General features: G+C 43.4%; 1 protein-coding gene across 3 annotated transcripts in view; it reads right to left on the bottom strand.

Moving 5' to 3' along the window:
• Positions 1 to 18,002: 18,002 nt before the first annotated feature.
• The window catches only part of GRAMD4 (GRAM domain containing 4), a 79,448-nt gene continuing 72,324 nt past the window's right edge, over positions 18,003 to 25,126 (bottom strand). The window contains exons 15-21 of one of the 3 annotated variants that reach the window (XM_074584998.1): positions 24,240 to 24,275; positions 23,419 to 23,436; positions 22,740 to 22,887; positions 22,177 to 22,270; positions 21,026 to 21,110; positions 19,267 to 19,335; positions 18,003 to 18,248 (exon numbers count right to left, since the gene is read on the bottom strand). In XM_074584998.1, coding sequence (XP_074441099.1) covers positions 18,147 to 18,248; positions 19,267 to 19,335; positions 21,026 to 21,110; positions 22,177 to 22,270; positions 22,740 to 22,887; positions 23,419 to 23,436; positions 24,240 to 24,275 — 552 coding nt within the window. In that variant the 3' untranslated portion in view covers positions 18,003 to 18,146. The remainder of the gene's footprint in view (positions 18,249 to 19,266; positions 19,336 to 21,025; positions 21,111 to 22,176; positions 22,271 to 22,739; positions 22,888 to 23,418; positions 23,437 to 24,239; positions 24,276 to 25,126) is intronic. The other 2 variants (XM_074585078.1, XM_074585171.1) reach the window with 2 other exon arrangements.

The raw sequence follows: 25,126 nt of genomic DNA, 5'->3' as shown, positions 1-25,126 counted from the left end.
ATTGAAACATCGCAGGCAATAAATAACCATTCAGTGGGTTTTCATTTGTTCTCTTGGTTATTCCATGTCTGTAACAATGAGGAATCATCTGGTGGTGTGTTTAAATGAAGCAAAAATATATATCGTCATTTGTACCGAAGTCATACAGGGGAAACCTAAGGTGTTTGCAAAGAAAGATTATAATGGAAACTAAAGCATACCCAATTTATAACGGACTTTAATCCTTTTTTCTTCTTTCTTTCAGACAAGCTCATTACAGAAGGAGAACTGAATTTCTGCAGTAGCTGCCTTCACTCACAGGCCTCTGATGAGCAATCAGCGCTGTGCACTGAAGCATGAACTTTATATGTGTACTGAAATTCACAGTTCAACAAATTCCCCAGATCAACCTGGAGATGGAATAACAACAGAATTAGATGTGTTATTACAGATAGTGACCCAACACCTTCATTCTTCGCCTTTCATTTACCTTTCCCTGTGCCTGCATCCAAAATGACAAGCTGAGTCTGTCTTCACTCAGACACTTCTGTGATGAAGTGTTTCATGAAATTTCTGCAGGCCAAAAATATTATTGCTTTCTTCTTAATTTTGATATTATTTTTCTTATGTCGCCATTCCAATAGAAGCCACACACAGATGGAAGAGATAAAGGAAAATGTCACATCATACAGGCTTTGAATTACGATAAATTTCTGGCATCCCAGATTTTTTCATATAGGAAAACACATGGAAGAACCTGCGTGTCTTACACGTGTCCCTCCCCTCCTCCCCGCAAGCCTGCCACCGTGTCCCTGGTCATCGTGCTTTCGGAACAGCAGCTCCAGCTCCTCTGCGTTGCATGAGCCGCAGTGATGGGCATCTCCATGACACCGACAACGGGGAGCCAAAACGCCAGCATCTCTGGGCTGACCCAGCACCTGCAGCCAGCACAGAAGACAACGAACCGGTTCCTGTCAGAGTGGCCAGCAGTCTGCTGGGGTAGGCAGATATTGCTATTACATTACAAGGATTTATCAGGTCCAGCATTTTTAGCGTATCTTGGCTTCCCTTCTTCAAACTAGTCTGCAAGGCTTGCAAAGGCATTAACTTCTTTCCATGGCACTGGGGAGAAGGACACTGGTGCTCTTAGGGTTGTGGAAAGTGAACTTGATATCCATAGGAGCCTTTTTGACAAGATCCATTCATTTAATATATAGCAAAGTATATTATACTTATGTATGTATTCGGAGGCAAAGTAAGGCAAGGGTGTCAGTCTCAATTTTGGATTTACTCAAAGCACTTCAAGCATCTCTCCTACAGAAGATGGACCTAGGAGCAAGTCTTGCATTAGCCAGGCATTGCTGGGCCACCGTGACACCGGAGGGGTTTTCAGGAATGTGCTGCCCGACTCCTGGCTTGGAGAGCCTGTTTTCTAGAGCAGGACACCCCACTACGCGTCACACGCTGCCAACCAGGCTGTCAGCGCTACGTCTTCATGAACACGTGAAATGTACAACACGGGTAAAGGGAGGAAGGTCGGGAAAACCATAAAATCAATATCTAGCTTTTTTTATTTTTTGCACCATTTATTACAGCTGTAACCAGCAGCAGACAGACAGACCCTAAAACCAGCTGCTGGGACAAGAGTATTTCCAGTCGTGCTTCCTGCCATGCAAAGGCCACTGCAGCAGCTGTAAGCAGCAGCCTCCTGCCTCTGAAATTAGAGTTTCCTCACTTGTTGTGTGACCCCGGATGTAAGAAGATCTCCCTTTTGCCAACTGCAGAAGTAAAAAAGAACTTGGCCTTGAATAGCAGGTGATATTTTTATATTTCAGTTCAAGCATTTTTCTTAACAGGCAAATGAAAGGGGCTTTTAGATTTCAGGTGCCTCATAAAAACACTCATAGTAACTTTACTTTAATAAGCCCTATCATCTGTCATGTCTGGGACTTCAGACTTCTCTCACCTCATACAAGTCTTAAGCAAAAGTAAGACCAGCAACACCAGCAGGACAGAGTGTCTGACACTTCTTTTTTTTTAATTTTGGTTTTTTTTTTTTTCTTTTTTTTTTTGTTACGTTAACTCTTCCCCCTCTTCCTCCCTCTCCACAATTGGGTAATATTTCTAAGATTTTTGGTCACAAAAATCTCTTCTTGGAATACATATTCTATTAAATAAGAGTTTTTGGAGCTACATCCTTGACGTATGAGCTTAGTAAGAATGAATTTGTAATGGACCCAGTTTGTAGGGAAACGGCACTGCAGGGTGCACCCATCCCTGGGCCAAGGGGTGGTGGCTGTCACCTGCCTGCGCCGACCATGTCTCACTGGTACAGCATCCAGTATCATCTGTCCTCACACAAGGCCTGTCAGCAGTGTGCGAGCATCTTTCCGAATGCTGGAGGGCATCACAACTCCTGCTGGCATCAGTAAACAAAACCACCCTGTGCAATGATTTGTACGGATAAGAAACGTATTTACTTTACGCACTAAAGGGATAAATACATTATCAGATTTTGAAACAGTCCCCAAAAGACGAAAGAAATGCTGGTGTGTCTGGGCAGCGCCAGCTTCCCCCAGCGGTGCTGCTCGAAGGCTCCTCTCCTGCTTTTGCCCCAGCCCCCTGCGCAGCGGGTCATCCTCTGTGCCCTCCTCCACAGCCATGGGCTCTGCGGGGCTCACCAGGCACTTCACGCACCAGCATTAGTGATGCCTTTCATTCAGTCCCCTAGCAAAGACGTATGCCCTGACAGGCAGAGAAGTGTCCCATGGTGAGTGCCAGGGTTTTCTCCCTGTCTGTTCCCCTTTCGAGCCCTGAGGCTGAGGTCTCCTTCAGCCCGCCCTTCAGGTTCTCCAATTAGTTTCCTAATTCAAAGCTACTGGCTCACGAGCACAGCATCACCTCTGCAGTTCTTCAGTCAAAGAGCCAAGGATGGTGGCATGCGGAGTCCCATCACTCAGCTTTATGACCAAAAGGACTTGAGTGTCCAAAAAGTTTAGGAGCCAGGTTAACACCTTCAGAGGTTTCCCCTCCCTGGTACCACCACAGCAGGGGCAGATTCCTCACAGAGCACACGTTTGATGTCGCACCAGTGATGGAAAATGTCCCTGAAGGTATTTTAATTAGTTCGAGCTGGCTTATTCTACCATAGGGGATCACAAAGGTCCCGTAGCTTTATCATCACAGAGCTCTGAGCTGATGTGTCTGATAGCAGCCTGCATCAGATCTGTTTGCCATTAAATCATTAGCAGTCCATAAAAACTGAAAATAAATCAGGCTATTATTCACCAGACTTTGGCCATTTCCTAATCTCGTGAAACACACGAAAATAGCTATGCTAATGACACTGTTATGAATCCGGTTTTCTTGCTCATCATTACCATTTTAAAGTGGCTTAAATGGACTAGTAATCACCATAGCAACAAAGCAGCAGTCAGGAGGACTACTATCAAGAGAATTTGTTGTCTTAAAAGGGAATGTGGGGTTTTACATCTTTTTAGTGAAACCTGGGTTTCTTCTGATTTTGAACACGGTAACAGACCTGAAAGAAACAGGAAGAAAATAAGAACATTCTCATGAAAGCTCTGAATATCCCCAAATCTGCACTTCTTATTTATTGATGCAAAATTTAAGGGGCATAAACAGAGAAGCAAGTAGGAATTAGTACACCGGGAAGGATCTAAGCATGCATTGGGGTAAATCATGCATTCCAGTATCAAAAAGGCAATGTTGCACCTGGGAAAGCCCACAAGCAAGGTTTGGAAAAAAAACAGAGTGTCTTGTTATACCTCAGGCTTCAGGGTTTTTTTTTAGAATGACTTCCTGCTTCTGCTGCCTCCTTCCATTGATAAACACTCACAGACCCTTAAAATGACTTGTCATGGTATACATCACAGTCTAACATCATTATTTTAGTTGTTCCTCAGACATTGGCAATCACAGCTAATTATATTAGAAATGAGATATAAAAATAATAAAAAAAGAAAAGTGTGTGCTACTGCCTGGCTTAAAAAGTTTAAATCTGTCTACAAAAAACAACAGCATTGAAATAGCTATCATTGCTATTGACTCTTTTCTAGCTTTCCCTGCTTCTGGAAGACTTGATAGGTCACAAGAAGAAGCAAACTGAGTCAAAAAGACATAACAAAACTGCTTAGAAACCTCTCTCTCTCTCTTTTTTTTTTTTTAAATATTGAATCACATCGGTACATATACCAGACAATCTCTCTTGATAAAAACTCTTCCTGTGAAAACTGAGCCAGCTGCAGCTGAGGTCAGAGTGCTGGGATGTTCCTCTGCCACGAGCCCCTCACCAGTGCGTGGCAGCAGGGCTGGAGGCTCTGGGTGCTGGGCTGAGAAGCTGGGGGGAAGCCAGAGGCCAGTTTCTCATCGACCAGATCCTACCCCTTGCCTACCTTATCTTGCCCAGCCACCAACCACAGCAGGGCTCTGGGTTTCCCAAAAAGAAAGATAGCTCTTCCTCCCCAAAATGCCTGACAGCAGTTGTTCTATTTAGGCACTAAATAGGCAAAACAGACAGCGGGTACAGGCAAGATGCCCACCTGCATGCAGGCGTCGTTTGGCAGCCTTAGAGGACAGGGTTTTGCAGCGCACAGTCCCTTCCGTGAAAAGGCAGCGGTGAGTACTTTCTGCTCTGGAGGGGCTGCCCCTTGGTGTCCCACAGTGCCACACAGCACGGGGACCATGCCCCGACAGCCAGGGCACAAGGGGGCAAACCCTATGGGGTTTGGAGCCCAGGGGTGAGCAGTAGAAAGCTACCCCCAGCCATACTGGCCAGCCCTGGTCTGTTCAAGTTACCGATTAAACACGACAGACAGCGCACCCTCAGAGGCAAAGACATTTTCCCAGCTATTTCCAGTCTGTTTGCCTTGCTGGAGCCTGAGGAAGCCACATACATCCTGCCGGAGATGAGGCCCCTCCATCCCTCCCCACCCCGCCTCCAGCTGCCAGACTTCTGCCTCGGGAGGTGCAAGAAATTATATTACTTGAGCTTTTAGCCTCCACCTTGGTACAAAAGCATCTCAGTATTACAGAGCATCTGGATTAACTGCATTGCTTCTCTTCTTGGAACGCACAAACATAGTTTTCTTCTCATAAGGGGATTGGGTGCATGTCAAAAACTTGCATCCCGGTGCCACTGTAATCACTAGGTATGGAGACCTTTTCCAAGACCTGCATGTTGATCTGTAGCCAGATGCTATTTTCACCTCGCTGCTGCTGAGCGTGCGGAAACTGCCGATGAGCAGCTCTGAAGCAATACACTTCCTTCAAATTCCTGCCCTTCATTATTAAATACCAGCAGACAGACTCAGCTTCAGGTTGTACCCAGCTGTGCCCAGGGCTCGAGGAGGACGCGGGTCGTCTTTAACAGTGAGCTGAAGGCAGCGGGGCACACCAGGGGAGAGCTCAAAGGAAGACACATCCGTTAAAATACCCACCCCAGAGGTCTCAGGGGTGGCCAGCTGAGCCATGCTGTGGGTGATGGAGACTTCCAGCACCAGCACAGCGCAGCAATCCTTGTACCCCATGGGGACGAGTGGGTCTTCCCCATGCCTTCCAGGGGAGCACACCACTCTCACAGCTCCACAGGCTCCTGCGTGTTACCCACCGCAGCAGCTGACAGTCAAGTGCTGGTGGCAAAGGTGACTGCTGCTCATTAAAAACGTATAAAATTAGACAGATTACAGTGTAGGTCTTCGTAAAGAGAGCTTCAAAACCAACGTCTGGTAAACGCACTTCAAATTCATCCTCTGCAAGGGCTTCCCTTTAAAATGGTGAAGTGCCTCACTCATCAGCTGAATTTCAGCAACAAATTACCAGAGGGAAATGGTTTTTAGGTCACCTCAGCCTCATCAATAGCAAAGTGAAAGGGAAAAGGTCCCCCGGGCCCAGGCTGGCCCAGCACAGTGCAGTGCCCCTGGCTCTGCTGGCCGTGCTTCTGATCTCCAGACTGGGCCTCCCAAAAGGAGAGACGAGGCAGTTCCTGCGCTTCAGGAGCTGCACCAAACAGTATAAAACCAGACAGAAACACTCACCCTAAGAAAAAAGGATAAATGCTACAGGACAGGCGAGACTCTCCTCTGTACCGGTGCCCCTCTCTCCTCATCATGGCTGCTCTCTGCCTCGGCACAAGGCGCAGTGCGAGCAGCGCAGTCTGTCCCACACAGAGCCGGCACTTTTAAAACATAACGGACAAGATAAAATATGGAACAGGGTGGAAACAGGGGTAACAACCTCAACAAGAACTCTGTTTTGGTAAGACAACAGTTCAGTTTTTGACTGAAACCTTTCTGGCTGTAGCTGTGGGAGGGAAGAGCAGGACCCCTTCCACCTTGGCCCACCCACCAGTGGCTCGGGGACGGCGTTGGCCCAACACGCCAGAGGCACAAAGCCTGGGCCTTTCTGTCACTTGTCCCATCCGGGACAAGCTCAAGCGTGAGGGGGTGACAACTCTCCTGGTCAAAAGGAGCAGCAGTGACTTGTACCCAGCCGGGAGCTGCAGAGGGACAGCACCTCACTCCGACCCCTCTCTGTGCTGGGGGACATGAGCTGCTCCGTCCCACCCCCGTGTACAGCCATGTAGGGGCCTGGAGCTCGGTGCAGGCAACCAACCCATTGCTAAAGCCAGCAGAGAAGCACAAGCTGGGCATCAAGCCCGTGGGCACTGTGAGGATCCTCTGGGCCGACAAGCTTCAGCAGCTCTGTCCCTTTGGACAACTGCAGGGATGGGCGCCCACCACAGGAGCTTTAAAGCACCTACATTTGGGATTTAATCCCTCTTGGGGACCCAACTTTGCCAGAAATCACAAGTCCGAGCGAGTTTGTCACCATCGTGCCCCCCCGTCACAGTGTGTGGCATCTCCCACCACGTGCTGTCAGTACCAGGAACAGTGTGGCCAGCAGCACCGGGGAAGCGATCGTCCCCCTGTACGCGGCACTGGTGAGACCCCACCTCGAGCGCTGTGTCCAGTTTTGGGCCCATCACTACAAGAAAGACATCGAGGTGCTGGAGCGAGTCCAGAGAAGGGCAACGAAGCTAGTGAGGGGTCTGGAGCACTAGTCTTATGAGGAACAGCTGAGGGAGCTGGGGGTGTTTAGCCTGGAGAAAAGGAGGCTGAGGGGAGACCTTATGGCTCTCCACAACTCCCTGAAAGGAGGGTGCAGTGAGGAGGGGGTCGGTCTCTTCTTTCAAGTAATAAGCGATGGGACAAGAGAAAATGGCCTCAAGTCGCAGCATGTGAGGTTTAGATTGCATATTAGGAAAAAATTCTTCAACGAGAGGGTTATCGATCATTGGAAGAGGCTGCCCAGGCAAGTGGTGGAGTCACCATCCCTGGAGGTATTTAAAAGACAGGTAGACGTGGTGCTTAGGGATGTGGTTTAGTGGTGGTTTTGGCAGTGTTAGGTTAATGGCTGGACTCAATGATCTTAAAGGTCCCTTCCAACCTAGATGATTTTATGTGTTCAGATCTTCTCTCATCACCTGATCTGCCCTGAGCCACCCGATGCCATTGCCAAAATGACACTGCTGAAAGCGGGGAAAAGTGTCTCTCATCAGGGCTTTCTTGACATTAATGAAAAAAAAAATCTAATTCTAAAAACAAGAACTAAGACTTAGAAGTAACTGAAACTGAGCACTTCTATTTTGATTTTATATTCTCCAGCAAAAATGTTACCAGCAAGGAGGATAATAATGCAGAGTTATAAAGTATCTTAGCCATAGAATAAACATAAATAGCTTATAAAGGACGTTGTGTGAAGCATTTTCACATGGAGCTTACAGGTCAGGCTCCCAGAGCTGCCATGGAAACCTCTCACCACCAGCAGTGCCAAGGGCTGAGCAGTGGCCGAACCGTCCCCTCTACAGCTTGGTGCTGGTGAGCCCCACGGCTCGGACAGCTGGCGCTTTCGAAAAGCAAGAGAGCAAAACCAGAAAGGCAGAGGTAAATACAGCAAAGGTTGGAACTGTTGGCTCCAGTGCAAGGACACAATCTGTGTTCAACAGCGAGACAGTATTTTCTTTGCAGACTAAGGGTACAAGGGCATAACATGAGCAGGACGTACCCCATCTAGATTTTAAAAGTGTAAGAAACTTTATATGCCTGAGAAAAATACTCATGCAGGCCTGTGCTGACAGGGATCTGGGAAGCCTGAGCTTTTTCCCGGCAACCGCTGCTGCTGGTACAACCTGTGGCACCTCTGCATGCAGCTTACGAGTCAAGGATGAGATTTTTTGCAAAGGTTCAGGACACCGCCACCACCAGCAACTTCCTTTTCACACAGGCTCACAACCCGATCCGGTAACTACCTGCATTTCATACCAACCCACATCTGATCCTCTGAAGCTGGGTCAAGTACAGGTCTGCCAAGCGTCACTTAAAGAGATGATGAGCACTGGGGATAGGGGGAAAACAGGGAGAGCCTTGTGCTTCCTTAACGGGGCTGCAAGAAATAACACAAAAACCATTTCTGCCAGTTATTCTCCCCACCCGCTTTTGCTCAAGGAGGTACCACAGCTTCCTTCTGCCAAAAGCTCATTCCGGACCCAACCCTCTGGAAACCAAATTTCCCACCAGATTTAACTGAAAAGTGATTAACCAGCTAAAGCCGTTAATCACTCCCGGCCTTGCGGTATTGCAGGTTCAAGGTGATGCCAGAGACATCCCCCAGCAATGGGAGCACCAGAGCGATGCCACCAGCTCCTGAGGCACGCGGTGGCCCTTGGTCCCTGCAGGAGCACAGGGCGGCTGGAGGCAGCTGCGGGGACAGAGATGGGGAAAGCTGCAGGAGCATGACGGCTGGGCACAGGGGCTACGGGGCTGGAAAAAGAAGGGCTACCTTCACATGAATGCATCTGCTGTGCGCTGAAAGGTAAGTTTTTGGCCCATTTTTCAGTTCACACTGCTATGTGCCCACAGGCACAGAAAGGAAACAGTAAATCTGGAGAGTAACATAGGTTAAAAAAACCCAACACAAGAAATAAATCCCTTTTTATTTCAATTTAACATCCAAGATCCTTACTTGCGATTTTTAGGAGGAGAATGCACTGCCCCACAGATGACAAGTCTTCTGCTCCTCCTGCATGGATGCTCTGAGAGAACCATCCCCACCTGCCCCAGCTTCCCGGAGGGACCGGCTGGACCCAGCGCAGTGCTGGGACCTGCACCAGTGCCCGAGACAACATCCTCAAACGAAAATTCCCCACAACCTCTCCTGAACATGCTCCCTGATCCCCTCCAACCATCCCTGCTCTGATTGCAACGGCCCCAAAAATTAGATGACCAACTACCATTCCTCTCCTCACCTTCTTTTTGCCAGCTCTGGTTGAAGCTTTGAGAGAAGGAGCAGGGAAAAAGTCGGTGCTTGAAGGAATCGGATTTAGCAGATTAAATGTAGCTCTAACAGCAGCATATGGACTCTGTAAATATCTGCACAATCAGGTTTTGTGCAGAGTTAACTTGCACACATAGATGTTAGTTTTAGCTCAGTTTTTTTGCATTATTCTTTAATATTATAAACTCGGGACCAGCCTTTAATGTGTATCCAATTCATATTCAAAAGTTACCTCTGAAGTCTGATGGACATTGCAAAACTGGAAAGGGGAACGGAGGCAATTCTATGTATCAGCTCTATTACAGACACCAAAACCATACCTGCAGCTGCAGATCCAAGGGCCGCTAAGAGAGCCTGTAGCAGCTTGGCTGAGCTGGAAAGGGAGACATACATTGCTCTTCTCACTGCTCTCAGGTCCTCTGCTGGCCTCCTGCCATTTTAGGAAGGTCTGGCGATACCTAGCGCTGGCATAAGGCAGGTGGCAGGAGGCAGGCAGCTCTTAGTTTGGCATGAAACCATTGTCAGCTTAAAATATTTGCTTAAGCAGAAGCCAGAGTTTGGGCTTTTCAAGAAGGTGTTTACCCAGCTGGAGCTGGAGCCTGGCACACCTGTAGAAGGAGGCGTTAAAGGGCTCCCGTCATCTCCAAGTGAGGAGAAAGCTGTACGGTGCACATTAAGTCTTCACTAAGCAGTCCGGCTTGTCAGGAATATAAAACAATAAACCTACTCAAACAGGAGGAATAAATTTTAAGCATGAGTTAGTAGAGCAGTAAGTCCAAGGTGTTTGCTGAGGCCATATATGATTTTTTTTGTGTGTGTTTATTTTCACAGAGAATCACAGAATGGTAGGGGTTGGAAGGGACCTCTGGAGATCACCTAGTCCAATCCCTTAAAAAGCCCCAAATGCAAGTGATACTCACCACACAGTGACCTCGCATGGAGACCATCATGGTCATATTTGAAAATGGCTGTTAGGGCAATACAATAAATCCACATTCTTCATATAAACATTCTTTATACACTTTTTGCTATATTTAAAAGCAGAGTCTCAACATATTTACATGTCTTTGAATACAGCATCTCCCCTCCTTCTCCAAAAGCCTTTCTGAACTCTGCTCAGCCACAGACGGTGGGGGGAGCGCCCACAGCCATCACAAGTCCAGTTTTGGACTCAAAGCTGCCTGTCCCCCACATCCCATCTGTCCTCCTTTCCAGCAGACACCATTTCAGTCCCGCATCACTCAGAACAAATCCCAGGCTTAACTCCCCTCCGCTGTGCTTTGCTTTCCTTGGAAAGCACCCAGAGCCCCTCATCTTGAAGACAGATTTGAGCACCACTGCCACCACTCCATGAGTCATGCTTATTTTGGGAAGTCGTAGGGGTTAACGCACCATGAGGAACAACCTGAAGCTCCATCTGTGAGCAGGAAGATGGTTTTCTGAGGCATTGTCCCTGCCAGGTGAGCACTGTGAGCAGTGATGATGCCCCGTGTACCTCTGGAAGCTTTCCTAGAGCATGCCCACTAACCAACAAACACCATTCACGCGTTTCCTGCAGGCATCCAAAACATAAGGCATTGCAAGAAAAACACATCTGAATACAGGAAAGCCCGGCACTAATATACTAAACCCAACCCCCAAGAGTAAAGAAAGGTAAATACTACTGTTATACACATACTCCATGAAGAAATGTCCATTTCATCATTTCCCCCCCAACCTTTTTTGCAGTTTCTTTTGTTCCCAAATGCTCCGCAGACAGCACCTCTGCAGATTTATAGACTTGCATGATATTTTTAGGGATTATTTGGTTTACAAACAGCTCATGTGAGTTTTATTCCCTGTTCTTGTTGTGTGGCTGGTTAATGTTTGGCAGTGGCTAATGACGGTCAGAGGAGGTGATTTTTCAAAACGCAAAAATAACACCGAATATAGTTATTTGATTTACAGACTTAACACTAGGAGCACTCCTTCCCAAATACTTATCTGACCTGAAAAAACTAGGGAGAGGATTTTCAGAAGTTCTTACTGACTTAGCCGTGAGAGGTTAAGACCTCACCCCTGGGCACGGAGTAGCATGGAGATGCCTGAGCAAATACTGGCTCAGGTCCCGTCCTTCCCAAACACCATTTTGCAGCAGGCAGCTACTTCTACGTTTATTCCTCTACAGACAGGTTTTGTCTGACATAGGCTTGCACCAGGAAGAAAAGTGGTTTTGTGAAGAAGAGATTGTCCGCTTTGAAGAGCTCGCTCAGCGGTTCCAAGCAGCATCCTCTCCCTTCAGTTGCGCGGGTCATCGGTAGCAAAGATGTGACACATCAGCGTGAGAAAATGGAAGCCACCAAGTAATCCAAACCAGCAGAGGCAGTAATTTAGCTCCAATTTACACAAAATGGAAGATGTAAGAGGTGGAGGCAGCTTTAGTGAACTTGTGGCATGTTCATCAGGACATGGTCAGTCCGTTATTGCTAAATAATCAGGACTGAAAGTATGAGGTTATTTTTGTCAGAGGAAGAAAACTAGAACAACGCTGAAGCAGAAAAACCCAGGCAAGAGGAAAGCGAGGTAAAATTCTCAATTCAAAACTTGAGCAGTCACAGAGACAGCAAACCAGAAATTTGGTCAATTTAGGAATGAAAAAAGAGCAACTTCTCTTCGGACATAATTCAGCTTGAACTTTCAGCTAGACTGTAAAGTAAAAGTCAGCCACAAAACACCAAATGAAGTGAGGATGAAGAGAAGTTTCTGGTCTAGGCACACACGTGCTAGTAGGATTTTATCCATTTGCATGAGATGATCCAGAGATGAACTAAAGAGCAGGGGATAAAGAAAAGGGCTGCAGTAGGTCAAATGGGCCAAGTGGGTTTGGAGGAATGTTTGTATATGCACTTGAAGAAAAGCAAGAAAAAAACATAAAGGAAAACAAATATAGAGAATTAGGGGAGGGTGAAGCATAAGGCAGAAGCCATAGAATAAACAAATCCAGTATTTAATAGAAAAGCATAGTGAAAAAGGAAGACTGAAGGAACTCACGCTCAACATACAACTATTTTCCATGGAAACTGGCAAAGATGGAGCTTCAGTAGAGGATGCAAAAGCAGAGATTTTGCCTAATTCACATCTGAAATAGGCCGTGAAACTCACAAGGTAGAGAGAAGAGCCAGCTATTTCAACACAGAAACAGGTATTTTACCTTCCCCTCATCTTCCCTCTCTGTCTCCCAACCAAATCCAACCTGGCCAAACACAGCAGGCAGCAGTTCAGGCTAAATATGGTACCAAAGACACGTTCACAACAACCACATCCCTGAGGCACTGCGTTAAGCCCACTCAACTCCTAGAGCATCCACAGCCCAGTGAGGACTCTTGCTGCAAGGGAGTGTTCCCTTTGCAATGCCCAGACTTCTCTAACACAGAAAAGGAACGCTGCATCTCTTTCGTACTTTTTACTCACAATGTAGGAAAAATATTTGAAGGTCCGAGGTGAGCTAATAATTTGTGGGTAAAACATTTAGCTTATCCTAAAACTGTCTAAACAGAGGAATTCAGTGAATCCAGCGATTCAATAGAGGAACTCAGATTTAAAGATTACTTAAAAGTAACAGCAAAGAACCCCATCTGCTTCTGCAAGCTGAGTGCTGTAACTGTCCTCTACCGGTAATGCAGATACTGCACAAGGCCGTGCTTTTATCTGCTCGTCCGTGTTAAGCCTGCCTGTGCTGGTGACACCCTGTGGACCACCGCCAGCACTCCTCCTCTGCTTGCACAGGCATTACAGGGACACAGACAGCAGGTAAAGGGCTCATTTCAATTCAATTCTATTATTTCCAGGGGCTGCTAAAGTGAGCTTGAGAAAGCAAGTGCCACTTTCAGGATGACTGCCCCCTCCTCCCAAGTGCCATGCCGTCTACAGCCAAAATGAGACTTCCAGGCTCCACACCCTCCTTCCACGAGGCTTCAGGCAGGTGGGGTTGGATCCAATCGCTGCGTGCACTGCTGTAGAGGCAACTTATCTTGTACAGATATTTAATGAAAAATGCATTAAAGCGGTACAAGAGGGAAGTTAAGTATTGTCAGAACAAGTTAAGTATTGTCAGAACACATAAAATACCAGCTTAAAAGCACCATTACATCACCAGACGCATTGTTGCCACCATGAGAAACCGAAATGAATGGAGCAGCACACATTCACGACCGGAGGATCCGTCCCAGACCGATCTATTTCAGCTGAGCAAAACATAGAAAGGAGTATTGTAGAGGCAAACAAATAGGTCTGGATTAGATGACCAGGCAGCTCACTGCCCGTATTATGTTCCTAACCACAGACAAAGGCCCCCGTACCCAGTGACCGCCAGCACTGTGCAGCAAGCCTCCCTGGCACGGAGCATGGATAAAGAAGCCCTGCCATTTATCCCCAGCGGGGTTAGAGGTTACACAGAAACACAGCCAAAAGCTCGGCAATTAGGTACGTGTCGGTGCGACCCATGAGGTGAAGCGACCGCAGATGCTGCGGAAGAACAGCCATACCTGGATGTGAAACGCTCCTGCTGAGCACACCTCCTACAGACCTCTGGGGTGGCAAAGGGCGTATCCTCACCTCCAGTGCCCACCTCTAGCACAGGCTGCAGCCATTTGTTTCGTGGAGGAGCTCTGGAGACACGAGTTTGTGATCCTATGCACAGCCTCGGGTCACCCACACCCTCTGGCAGTGGCAGCATCTCAGAAATCACCAGTTGCTTTTTCATCCCTTAAATTAACCGTATGATTACAAAGTGACAGATGTACTTACAGACAAAGATCTTACCAAAAATATATATACACTTTCCAACACAGTAACAGGATTATTTAAAATAAAAGCATGTTCCTTCAAAAGCAGTGAGAAACAAAACCCACCCGCCCTCCCCCCCAGTGATGGACTCGAGGGGGCTACGAATCTGCCAAAAAGCACCAACTCACCTCGTTTCAAGAAATCCGGCATAGTTTTGAAAGATAAGTTATTAAAGTTTGTAAAAAGTGTTAGCACAAAGCATTTTTAGGTTTATTTAAATAAAAATTATAATTTATACAAGACTTTTTAAACAAACAAGATTTTCTTAAAAAATGTACAGGGCAAATCATTTCATTATTTCAATTCTTCATACAGTATAAGTCTTTTGTCAAACAAAAGTTACACTGATAATGAATTATTTACAACTTCAAAATATAGACTCAAACTTCAGACATAAAAATTTTAACATCCATTATATTTCAATGATTAGTAGAAATTAAACATCTGCCAAAATGTACAGAATTCAATAAAAACTACCAGTGTTTTTAATACAAGTTTAAGTAGCCAAAAAAAAGTACATCCTTTCATCTCTTCACGATCGGGTAAAATCTCTTTTCTCTTTGTCTGCAGGAACACGGGTAGGGATTTGCTGCTGGCGTCCTGTGTGATGTTGCTACTAATTAAGAGCTTGTTTCATTCAATCTTGCCTCACAAAAGCTACAGTGCACAGAAAGGCATGATTTCATATTTCAGCTTTTTTTTCCTTTTGAATTTAAATGGTCACCGATAAAGAATTAAAGCAGTCAGTTTTCATCTCCCTTTTTTTTTTTTCCTCTTTAAAAAGGGACTCAAACTAACCAATGCACTTCTAAAGAAGTTAAATCCAATTACACGTGAATGATCCAGCAATGAACCACAGACATCAACAGAACTGCAAATATAAACAGCAAACAGACAGACAGAATGACAAGAACATCACTTTCTGCTATTAGAAAGTAGCACTTTACATTAAGTGGTACGAGCCAGCCTGTTACTGAAGTACAGCAGACTACACTGCAAAACTACGTAAGAAGATTGGAATTTAAGGTGAACTTCAGTGTAATTATACAAGTCAAGTATGTATTTACTCCCTGCCCATCGCCTCCCGCGAGGGTGCAGCAGGAGGACAAGCACAGGGTTATCTTCTAGTGTCTCCGATGTTACGTACACCACAGGAGCAGTCAATGGAGCAGGAACCTGGACAACCCAACGTAAAGTGCACTTTGCAAAATATGTACATAGATGTTTGTCAGTTATATTACAACTCTATTTAAAAAAAAAAAAAATCCAGTCTGTTTCCTATATATTAGAATGAAACAACATTGCATTGCAGTTTGCACCAGGTTTACTGCTTTAAGAATTGTTAATTTTTATGTTCGCACTCTTAAAAGCGTGGATTAATTTCAAACGTCAACACATCAGATTTTGTAAGAAGTTTCCAATTTCTTTCTCCAGAAAAAAAAATTTAAGAGCATATTGTACGCATGAGGCATTCCAGTCTGGGAAAAGGGTAATGATCTCTTTTCTTTGTCTCCAAAGGTACGGTTAATGGTCCTGGCACCGCCAGCATAGGACTTACAGCTCCTCCAGGAACCAGAAATCCAGGACAACCCTATGTGCCAGGACTAACCAGTGAAGGGTGGGAGCGGGAGGAGGTAATAAGTGCAAGTCAACTGATTTCCTACTGAAACTGCTGTCATGATCAGAGTGAAGGTATAAATTACACTTGAAAAATGATACAAAAATAAGAAAAAGAGCATGCTCTTTGTAAAAAATATAGTTTTGTGTTTCTTCAAAAAAAAGGATAACCTTAAACACACCCAAGGGATTTTGTTCTTAAGACAAAATGAATGAATCTGATTAAGATTTATATAACATTAAGCGATTTTAATGCCTATTTGTTAGCCACACTTACTATTCAAGGAAGCTTCTGGAAAGGAAAGCCAAATGATAATACACAGCAATTAAAAAAAAAAAAAAAGAGATTAATTGATTTTAAAGTAGGTTTGATGAGAAAAATTTAAGATGGAGGATTTTTACTTAAACATAAAACCTGCATGTGTAAAGTGAAGAAACTGTCAAGCCACATCCATATTAGACGGTGGTAAAATGGATTTCACACCAGCTTCACTTACGTTTTACGTTTTCAGGCCCTGAGTTACACCAACCTAAGGAGGTGTTAGAAAAGCACCCCTTTTTCAGGTCACGTAAAGACACGGTCAAGTGCTACTCTAAAGGGAGAACTCAAAAATAGCATTTTAGCCATTCTGGTGGATTCTCCCCCATTCGTGTTCACATTTCCACCCAGGGCACAGAGTTTTACCCCGGTAGCGTTTCACTTTACAACACACAACCAAGTCATAATATTCAACAGTGTTTCTTCATTTCAGGTTCATATCACGCCTCTTCACGGCCAGACTGAAATAAGGTTTGTACAGTTTGACTGCCACCTTCTTCATCACTGCTGCATTTGGTGAGAGATAGTTTTTAATTAAACTGTGCTAAGTGTTAAAGACCTTTTGGTGTTTGTCTCCCCTCTCCCTCCTTCATTTTACCCCTTTCCCTATAAAGAAAGAAAATTCCTGTTTAAAAAAGAGAAAAAATATCCATGAAATTAAGTCTCATTTTTACATAACAATTTGCATCTCCATTGCTTTTTTTGGGGACGTTCATATAATGTCTGGAGTCATCCACACAACTCAAAAGACACAGCAAAGGAAAAGACATATTGGAAGGCTTGGCATAACTCCTACTGTGCTTTCATGAAAATGCAAATAAGATTCTAAACCTCTCAGATGGGTGCTATTATATAGAGTATAAAAGCTTTCTTATATTAAAGACAAAGGTCAATATGTGCTTTGCTGCTAAAAAGGCCTGAGAGAGTTTAGAGAAGGAGCACAGCCTTCCTGTTTTACCTGGCAGTTGGGTTCGATTGTTACTAAAATTTAATTTTGCAAGGGGAAAGACAGCAATATACCAATGCCCCTCAAATTACGCTTTGAAAAGGAACTAGTGCTTTCAGCTGCTCTCTTCTAGTGTTACTGTATTACAAGGTAACTCCAGACAAAAGCCAATTTAAAAAGAAAAGTTTCATTTCTCAACTCAGTTTAGTTTCATTATTCCCACCTCCCCTAAGACAAAAAGCCTGCAAGTCTTTAATGCATTAACATACAAACACTTTGTACATACAACATGTACAGTAGTTGAGCCCTTCCATGGCAAGTATCTACAGAAATACAAATATACGATGCCTAACATTTTAGGAACATTTTGGTGCCTTCTTTTATAAAAAGTATCTGCCTGCCTTCCTTCCTCTTACTTTGGTTTATCAGGAAAGGAAGATATAGTTACAAACTTTCCCTCCAATTCATTGTACAAGCAATTTAAATGTCTATGCAGGAAAAACTGAACGTAAGCAAACCGGTAAAATACCCTTCTGCAATGCAAGAATTAGCAAGAAGGAGTTATTTTAAGTGCAGTTATAAATATGGAAATACTAAGGATGATAATACTTCCTTGGTGTCGCCGTCAGTTTTAATAAAGAACCCAATTAAAAACTCTGAGCTGTAGAAAGAGACTTCAGGCTGCTGCAGTCATCATTCTTACATCTCGGGGAAAAATAACTAAGATAAAGGGACAAACATATCCCTCGTGATATCAGTAGCGTTAAAGGGATCAATCTGTTTCACTTTGTTATTTAGTTAGCTCTCCAAGTATCTTCCAAGCTTTTAATGTCAGTAAATAAACATTAAAAGTGCTTAATGTGCAAGGCTAATAGTGATGATAGCACTTTCACCGTTTTGTTTCATTTTGTTTTTTCTTTTTTTTTTTTACAAAAACCTTAAAAACAAACATGAAGGCATATATAAAATACACTTGATTTATGTAACAGATAGAATATAAACCACCAGACAAGAAAAATTATTGCAAAATAGATGAGGATGTTCATTTTTTTTCACTACCAAGTTGTAAAATAAGAAAGTTTCCTTTAGATCTTCTAAGGTAAGATACTAGCTCTCACTGCTTGATGATGCAGAGGTTATTTTCACATACTGGTTGAAAATTGTCTCAAAAGCTTCATCTCTGTGTACCATGGCACCAAACACCAGAGGCTGAATGACAGAAAAAAAAGATCTCGTCAGTCTGGAAAAGAAAAATCTTCCTCTAAGTATAGTTTTGGCCAAATCAATAGGAACAGGAGATGAACTGTACTCAAAGTGCATTAACAAAGACATAAGAATCTTTTTTGCTACTAAATCCTTGGATATATGGCAGAGTTTCTAAGATTTTTTCACTTCTCCATGTTCTTCTTAAAACAACTATGGCATAAAATGCATCAGCACAGAGCATTAGCAGCGGAGAACACTTCAACCCTCTTTCCTCTCCATCTGCTCAGTGCATGATTGACCTCTGCCTTCACTAAAGATTTTTTGAAGTCTTTATCAGTGTCTCTGTTGCGGCTCATAGAATATTTATTTAGGTAGATGAATACTTTCAACCTTGTAATTAAGAAGTAGTTCTCAATATTACACAACAGGCAGAAAGCCTGGTACCACGGTCCTGTGACTTGGAGAAAAGTTATTTATAGGTGATTAGTTTAAAATAAGGTTCAGTCATATGTTAAGAAAAGCTTCAGTCGCCCAAAGGGTATTTGAGGCTTAGAGAAGCTTAAATCTTTAGCACCACAAGACTGAAACAGGACAACTGCATCTGAGTGTCAGGCCCTTCCATCCCAAAGCCTCCTCACCCGCAGATACTCTCAAACCACCAAGCTTTTCGTTCCAGACTGCACAGCAGAGCAGTCACCATGTTCCTGATGAACGACGCTGGGGAACAGTCAATGGAGGATGTGAAATAATGAAGCAAATCTTTCTGAAGTGTTACAGTAAAATAGTCCAGATCCAGTGGAACAAGCTAATAGTTTAAATTAAAATTCCGAAGACAAATATACTGAACAATAGACAACTGAATTTAAAAACCAAACAAACAAAAAACCAAAAACAAAAACCAAGAACAAAACCCCACTGGCATAAGGCAAAAAAAACCCCTTTATGTTGGTGCTAGCCAGAGAAGGAAGACAAAAAGGACATAAAGTCAAGCACAGCCATACAGATACAGCCAGCTACTTACTTTTTGTGTAGATGGTGTTGATACAGCAATACCCATCCCTGATCCCGGGAGAACAGAGAGCACTTTATACTAAAAAGGAAAAACACAGAGCAAAGATACCTTATGTCCTGAACAACTGCAAAAGGTGCTAAGAAGGTTACTCAACTCGTCACCAGTGTGTGTATCCTCCCAGTCACAACTAACAGACCTCTGTTAAAAACAAGAGGAGGACAGACGCTGTTCTTTGACCCCGGAGTCGATGGGTACAGCATCGCCCGTACAGCGAGAACCTGACCCTCCTCTTCCTCCCATGCTCCGCGGTGGCACCCAATCTGCCTGCCTGAACCGTCCCCATCCCTGAACCGAGCACACCGGTACCACCACGGCGCATGTGAGCTGGCCCAGCCACGACGGCAGGGACCATGCCTGCAGCTGGATGGTGAGGGCAGACAGTACGGCCCGGCCCCACCTGTATATACCTATGTGAGAGTGTGCCTGTGACCATCACCTACGGGTTTCCCTAGAAGTAACATTCATCCACTGTTTAAAGGAGCAGCAAGCAGACCAGAAAAAAGCTTCTTTTTCAAAATTAAATAGACAAACAGGGTATGTATAGGCTGCTTGTGGTTTTGTTTTTTGTTTGTTTTTTTTGTTTTTTTTTTTTTTTTAAGAAAGTCTGTGATGCTAAGAAGGAATCTAGTTGGCTGAACTGGGGAACATCCCCAAGGGGGAAGAGACCCCAAGTCTGGCCTGTGTTTCCCACCCCCAAATAAACTCAGGCATAGTATTTTTTTATGCTTGGCTGGATGATCTCTGTCTCATCTTCAGTAAAAAAGCTATGCAGATGCCAAAGGACCTGTATGGCAGTAAAGACCTACTAAACAAGGAGCCAGCATTACTTCGAGTATGATGTTGAAAACCCATCAATATGAATTATGAATTCCAATGGGAATGTTCAAGTTTTGCATAAGTTGTCTGCTTTATAGACATGATATAAATAGAAGGAACTCATTTGAAAATCTGGAGGTATTTAAGCAGCAGACATCGGGCTGAGGTGTTTCTTTGCACAGCATGATTTAGTTTGTGGCACTCCTAGCCACAAGGCGTAGTAGAAAGCAGGGGAATCTGCATTTAAGAGTACAACAAGTTCAGAGAGAGTAACAAAAAATGACATTAAACGCCACAGACAGTGGTGCAAGGCACCAATAGAGCCACTGGTGACTGCAGGCTGATAAAACTCGACCAGAGGAAGGATCACATTGTACTTGCCATGCTTCTAACCATCTACTTCTTGACTCTGTTAGTGATGGGACCCCAACTAGATGAAACTCCAGCCCGATCCAGTCTCGCTATTCCAATGATTTACCTTCCTCCACTGACAATAATCCCTCATCTCTCCGAGGCATCTACTTTTAAGATGGGGCATCTACCAATATCAACACCCAAACTGAAGTTAGTATTTACACAATTCCTGCTAACAATAAATCTTAAAGCCTACACAGCTCTAGTCAATGCAGAGGTTAAGAAACAACACTATTTTTAAAATAATTCAGGAGTGTAAGGGTTTAGTAAACTACTTTGTTTTCATAGTCATAGTGAGTTTGCTTGTGCTGAGTCCAAATGGCTAAACAAGCAGTTCTGGGAAACATACTTGATCAAAAAATTACATTTTACTTACAAAAATTATCAATGGTATGCTTTTTCAAAATAACATAAGCAGTAGAGCAAAATACGACTAGCTGAACAGAAAACCAGCTTTCTCCCCTATCTGCAGACATACCTTTTGAATATCCGTTATATCCGTTAGCTTTATAACTTTATTTCTTTTAGATGAGCCGGATTTGGAGCTTTCAAAGCATAAGTAACTGGAGACAAGGAAAGAAAATGCTCATTTTGATACAGTATTCTAAAATAAAGCTCTTAATATCCCTCCTGCCACTTACGAAGTTTAAAATCTCACAGGTTAAACTCAGCTTCAAAAAAAAGAAAGAGTCACACAACACGCAATTCAGCTATGGCTTCTAATTTAGAGCAAACATTTGTAAACTCTAGCAACTGGCTAATGTGTCTGAAAGCCCAGAAAATACAGCACGCGGACACAGAGAAAATCCTGTATTTATATTACTGCACCGAATGGTTAAACTTGACAAGCATTTTAAAGACATGGGAAGCATATATATCCTTAAACAGTTGAAATACCAAATCTCAAAAGGCTTATAAATCTTTTACCATCCTAAAAGAAGATTAATGGAAAACGCTGCATTAGTTTCATGTTTATTGTGATGCAGACAAAAGCTCAGATTTCTGAACGCTGGAGAGTGCTCTCCATCACTAGGTGACATTGCATACAGATGAGTTTTACTTCCATTCATTACACTCCAAAGGAATTTCAGTGCAAGACGCAAACAGCAGTGATGATAGTTATCCAGCCCTGGGAGGCTGGGGGGTAAGTAAGGATTAAAAAAAAATGGAAATCAAGTACTAGTTTTGAAACCAAGGCTTGAATTCCTATTTTCTTTTTGTTGCGCATTGTTTCAAGGAAGATATACATTCAATTTGACTTAAAAAAAAAAAAGAAACTAAGAATATTTGCCAAATAACCATTGATCACAACTCTCCAAACACACTTAGCTTTTAGGCTTCTTCTTTAGTATATATTTAGTGTGTTATCCACATCAAGAACTGCAGCTACTAACAACTGACTACTCTCCATTCCTACACAAGCCTTTCCAAGGCAAAATCACATTTGTTAAGCATTACCACGCCCCAGATTCAGCTCTCCCTCTCCTACGGTGCTTTCTTCAGGTTTTATAGCACCATGAAAAGGCATTTTTGTTTCAAAATATTGTTAAAGGATTACTTTTAGATTCATGGGGTTTTAATGTCTGTTGCATTTCCCTCTTAACATATGTGTAGAGTGCAATAACTCACTTTTCTGTGACATATAGAACTCCATTTCTGATGTAGTCTGTAGGCATCTTCCTATCTCTGTTAATCAAGCAACAGCGCCAGCCATTTTCACACACTGAAAAAGTCGTAACAAGAAATCTTACATTAAGAAAAAGAAAGAGACAGGCATAATCCCCAACAGTTTCCTTATAAAACAGCAGAAAACACTGAAAATTAAACTTCAGCTACCTAAACCTAGAAGTGTTTAGAAAGAAAAGCCTAAATAAGGTGGTTTTAGGCATCATAACATTTGTTTTAACACTAGTTTTTAAGAAACTCAAAACAAAAACCACACACAAAATCATTCCCTTTAACTTGACTATTCCATTTGTATTACCACAAAAGGCACAGCAGGCTGTGCATTCTCTCGAAGAACGGCAAGGATGTGGAATGAAAGACACTGTCTCCATTCATCCTAATTTAAAGCAAGCCTTTTTAATCAAATGCTTATACCTGTACATTGCACAGAAAGGGAATTCGACTTTAAACTGTTCTTGGCTTTTTAGAAAATATTCTACCAATGTAGCTTTCCTGTTGCATAATACCTGCCAAAGGACGCTCATTTTCCGACAGGTTAAAAACTTCATGGAAATTCCCCCTCTTGGTGGTATGAAAACGACTTGTGTCTTCATCTTTGCTTATTCCAGTTGGGGTGCTTGAGCCCACGTAACTTCTGGATGCTGCTGTTTGAAGCTGCAGAAAAAGAAACACAATTCCAAAATCTGAACAGCAACATTGAAGCTGCGCTCTTAAAAATCACTTCGCTAACTATTCTTCCTAAAAAAATCTGTAATGCAACAATTTTCACTAATTACTTCAATAAAGTTAACTTAGGGCTATTGCACTATACTATTGCTATAGCTCAAATCTCTAATATGCTATCTGAAGATCACCTTTCAAAGTGCTGCCCTTTGATGGACGCCCTTTGCAGGGGTGAAAGCACATGGTGCTAGATGTACCTATCCTAAAATACCATTTTTCTACAGTAAAGGGTATATCTGAGTAGACACAGCTAAGTCACTGCACACAACTCCAATTACTATACTAGTGAGACTAGTAACAGTTAGTATATTATCAATACTTGGCTTGTCTTCAAGAGACAGACCAAGCCCAAAATATTATTGCACAAGAGCAAACAAAGAAAAAGCCACACAAAACTGCATCAGCTCATTAGTAACACAGATGCTGAAATTGAAAGGAAGTTTTCCACGCTACGATCCATACCTTTTCATGCCCTGACAGCTAGCAGGAAAAGAAACAAACAACACAAATGTGACAGTGACAAAAGAAAAAAAGTGAAGTCTATTTAACAGTATAATATATAGAATAAAACATGAACTGAGTGAAGCTGCAAGATCTTGCTCACAAACCAAGAGACTACACACAATGAATGCAATTAAAAAAAGAAGAGTTATCAGTGGTTAGAGCACACCAGTTCAGTTTATTCAGGTTGCGTTAGAGCCATTGATCTTTCCTTTGCTTTGAAGTTGCACTGAATTTTGAGTGTGTTGACATGTGAAATAAAATCGGAATGGTTGTCAGCATCCTTTGCGGGGGGGGGGGTGGGTAAGGTAGCATGGAGTTCTTACAACCAAAGTGCTTGAGTAAAATCTACTTTTAAGCAGAGCTCCTGAACCATAGGAGACTGCCCTGGCAAAGAAGCCTTGCTTCTGGAAGGATGGTGGGCAGTTGCTTTTGGAAAGCTTGCCTGCACTTGGCTTCTTCGTCTTGGTGGGGCACCACACGATTCCAAAGGCTGGCTTTTGTCATCGAAGCATAAACAGCTCCGTTCTTACACATGCAGTTAAACAATTGGCAAACTGACAACATGCAAGCTCAGGACTAAGCCCTTCTTCTGTAAAGGCCTGATGCTGTTGGAGGCCAACCGGCCTCTGCTGCGTTTTTTTTGCTTGTAAGTTGGCAGCACTCAACACTTTGCAGGATTTAGCGCTAACAAAAGCCATCCAAAGCAAATGAAAAAATGCGCACTGCGATCGCTGACTAGAAACCAGACTGACAAAACAGGCAGAGCAGAGGGTATTTACCATCCAGCTTTTAGGGTAACTGTAATACAACGATGCCTCGGGGGAAAAGAATAAAGAAAGTTGACATGGAAAGCAAATGGTTGGTGATAACTGTACTATTGCTTCAGTTACTACCCTTTTGTGGAGCCCTTAGCAATGACTGAGCCCCTGGAACCAAGAAAAATAATTGCTTCTCCAGCAATTTGTGTACAAGTAGAGATCAGATGAATTTTTGGAAGGCTTTTTTGGACAAGTTATTTGGCTTCATATGCACATAACCAGGTGAAGCTCCATGGCGCAAAACATACAAAAGGTCAAGGCAAGAGGTCTAAAACTTTTTGGGTTGGAATGAGGATTATTCTTGCTCTCTGCTATACTGCTTCGTACCTATCCATTATATAAAGAGATTAAAAACAGGTGTTTAAACTTCAGTATACCACATGCCATACGGTGGCTGAAGATTTGAGAATGTTCGGCCCTTACTTCTAGTCCTTCCTAACACAGGCAAATGTTTCCTCTGCCCTTAAAAAAGCAGCTAATTTACCCGCAACCACCCAGGCTTGACACAACCTACGGTCGATTACTACAAAAAAGCATTGCATCCAATTCTGATAAGCCTTAAATGTAACTGGAAATGATTGGATTTGTAATGCTGGAAGAGTCCTGACTGTCTAAAAACGTCACCGACAACCTGGAGGTGGGAATACCTGGAGGTATTCCTTTTCACTTGATCTGTCACGAGCTTTTGACATACAACCTTTACCCATTAGATACTGTTGTCAGGATTGTTCTCTAAGGACACGGGGTCAGAGTGGTGGTATAGGCAATGAATATTGCATTGTGTCTAGGTTTACGGTGTCTTGTATGCTGTTTAATGATAAGAAGTCAAAGCAAAAGCACATGTGCTG

Source organism: Larus michahellis, chromosome 1 (assembly GCF_964199755.1).
Source record: "Larus michahellis chromosome 1, bLarMic1.1, whole genome shotgun sequence".
NCBI classification, from domain to species: Eukaryota; Metazoa; Chordata; class Aves; order Charadriiformes; family Laridae; genus Larus; species Larus michahellis.
The sequence above is the reverse complement of the archived record's forward strand: the minus strand, read 5'-3'. Positions and strand labels throughout refer to the sequence as shown.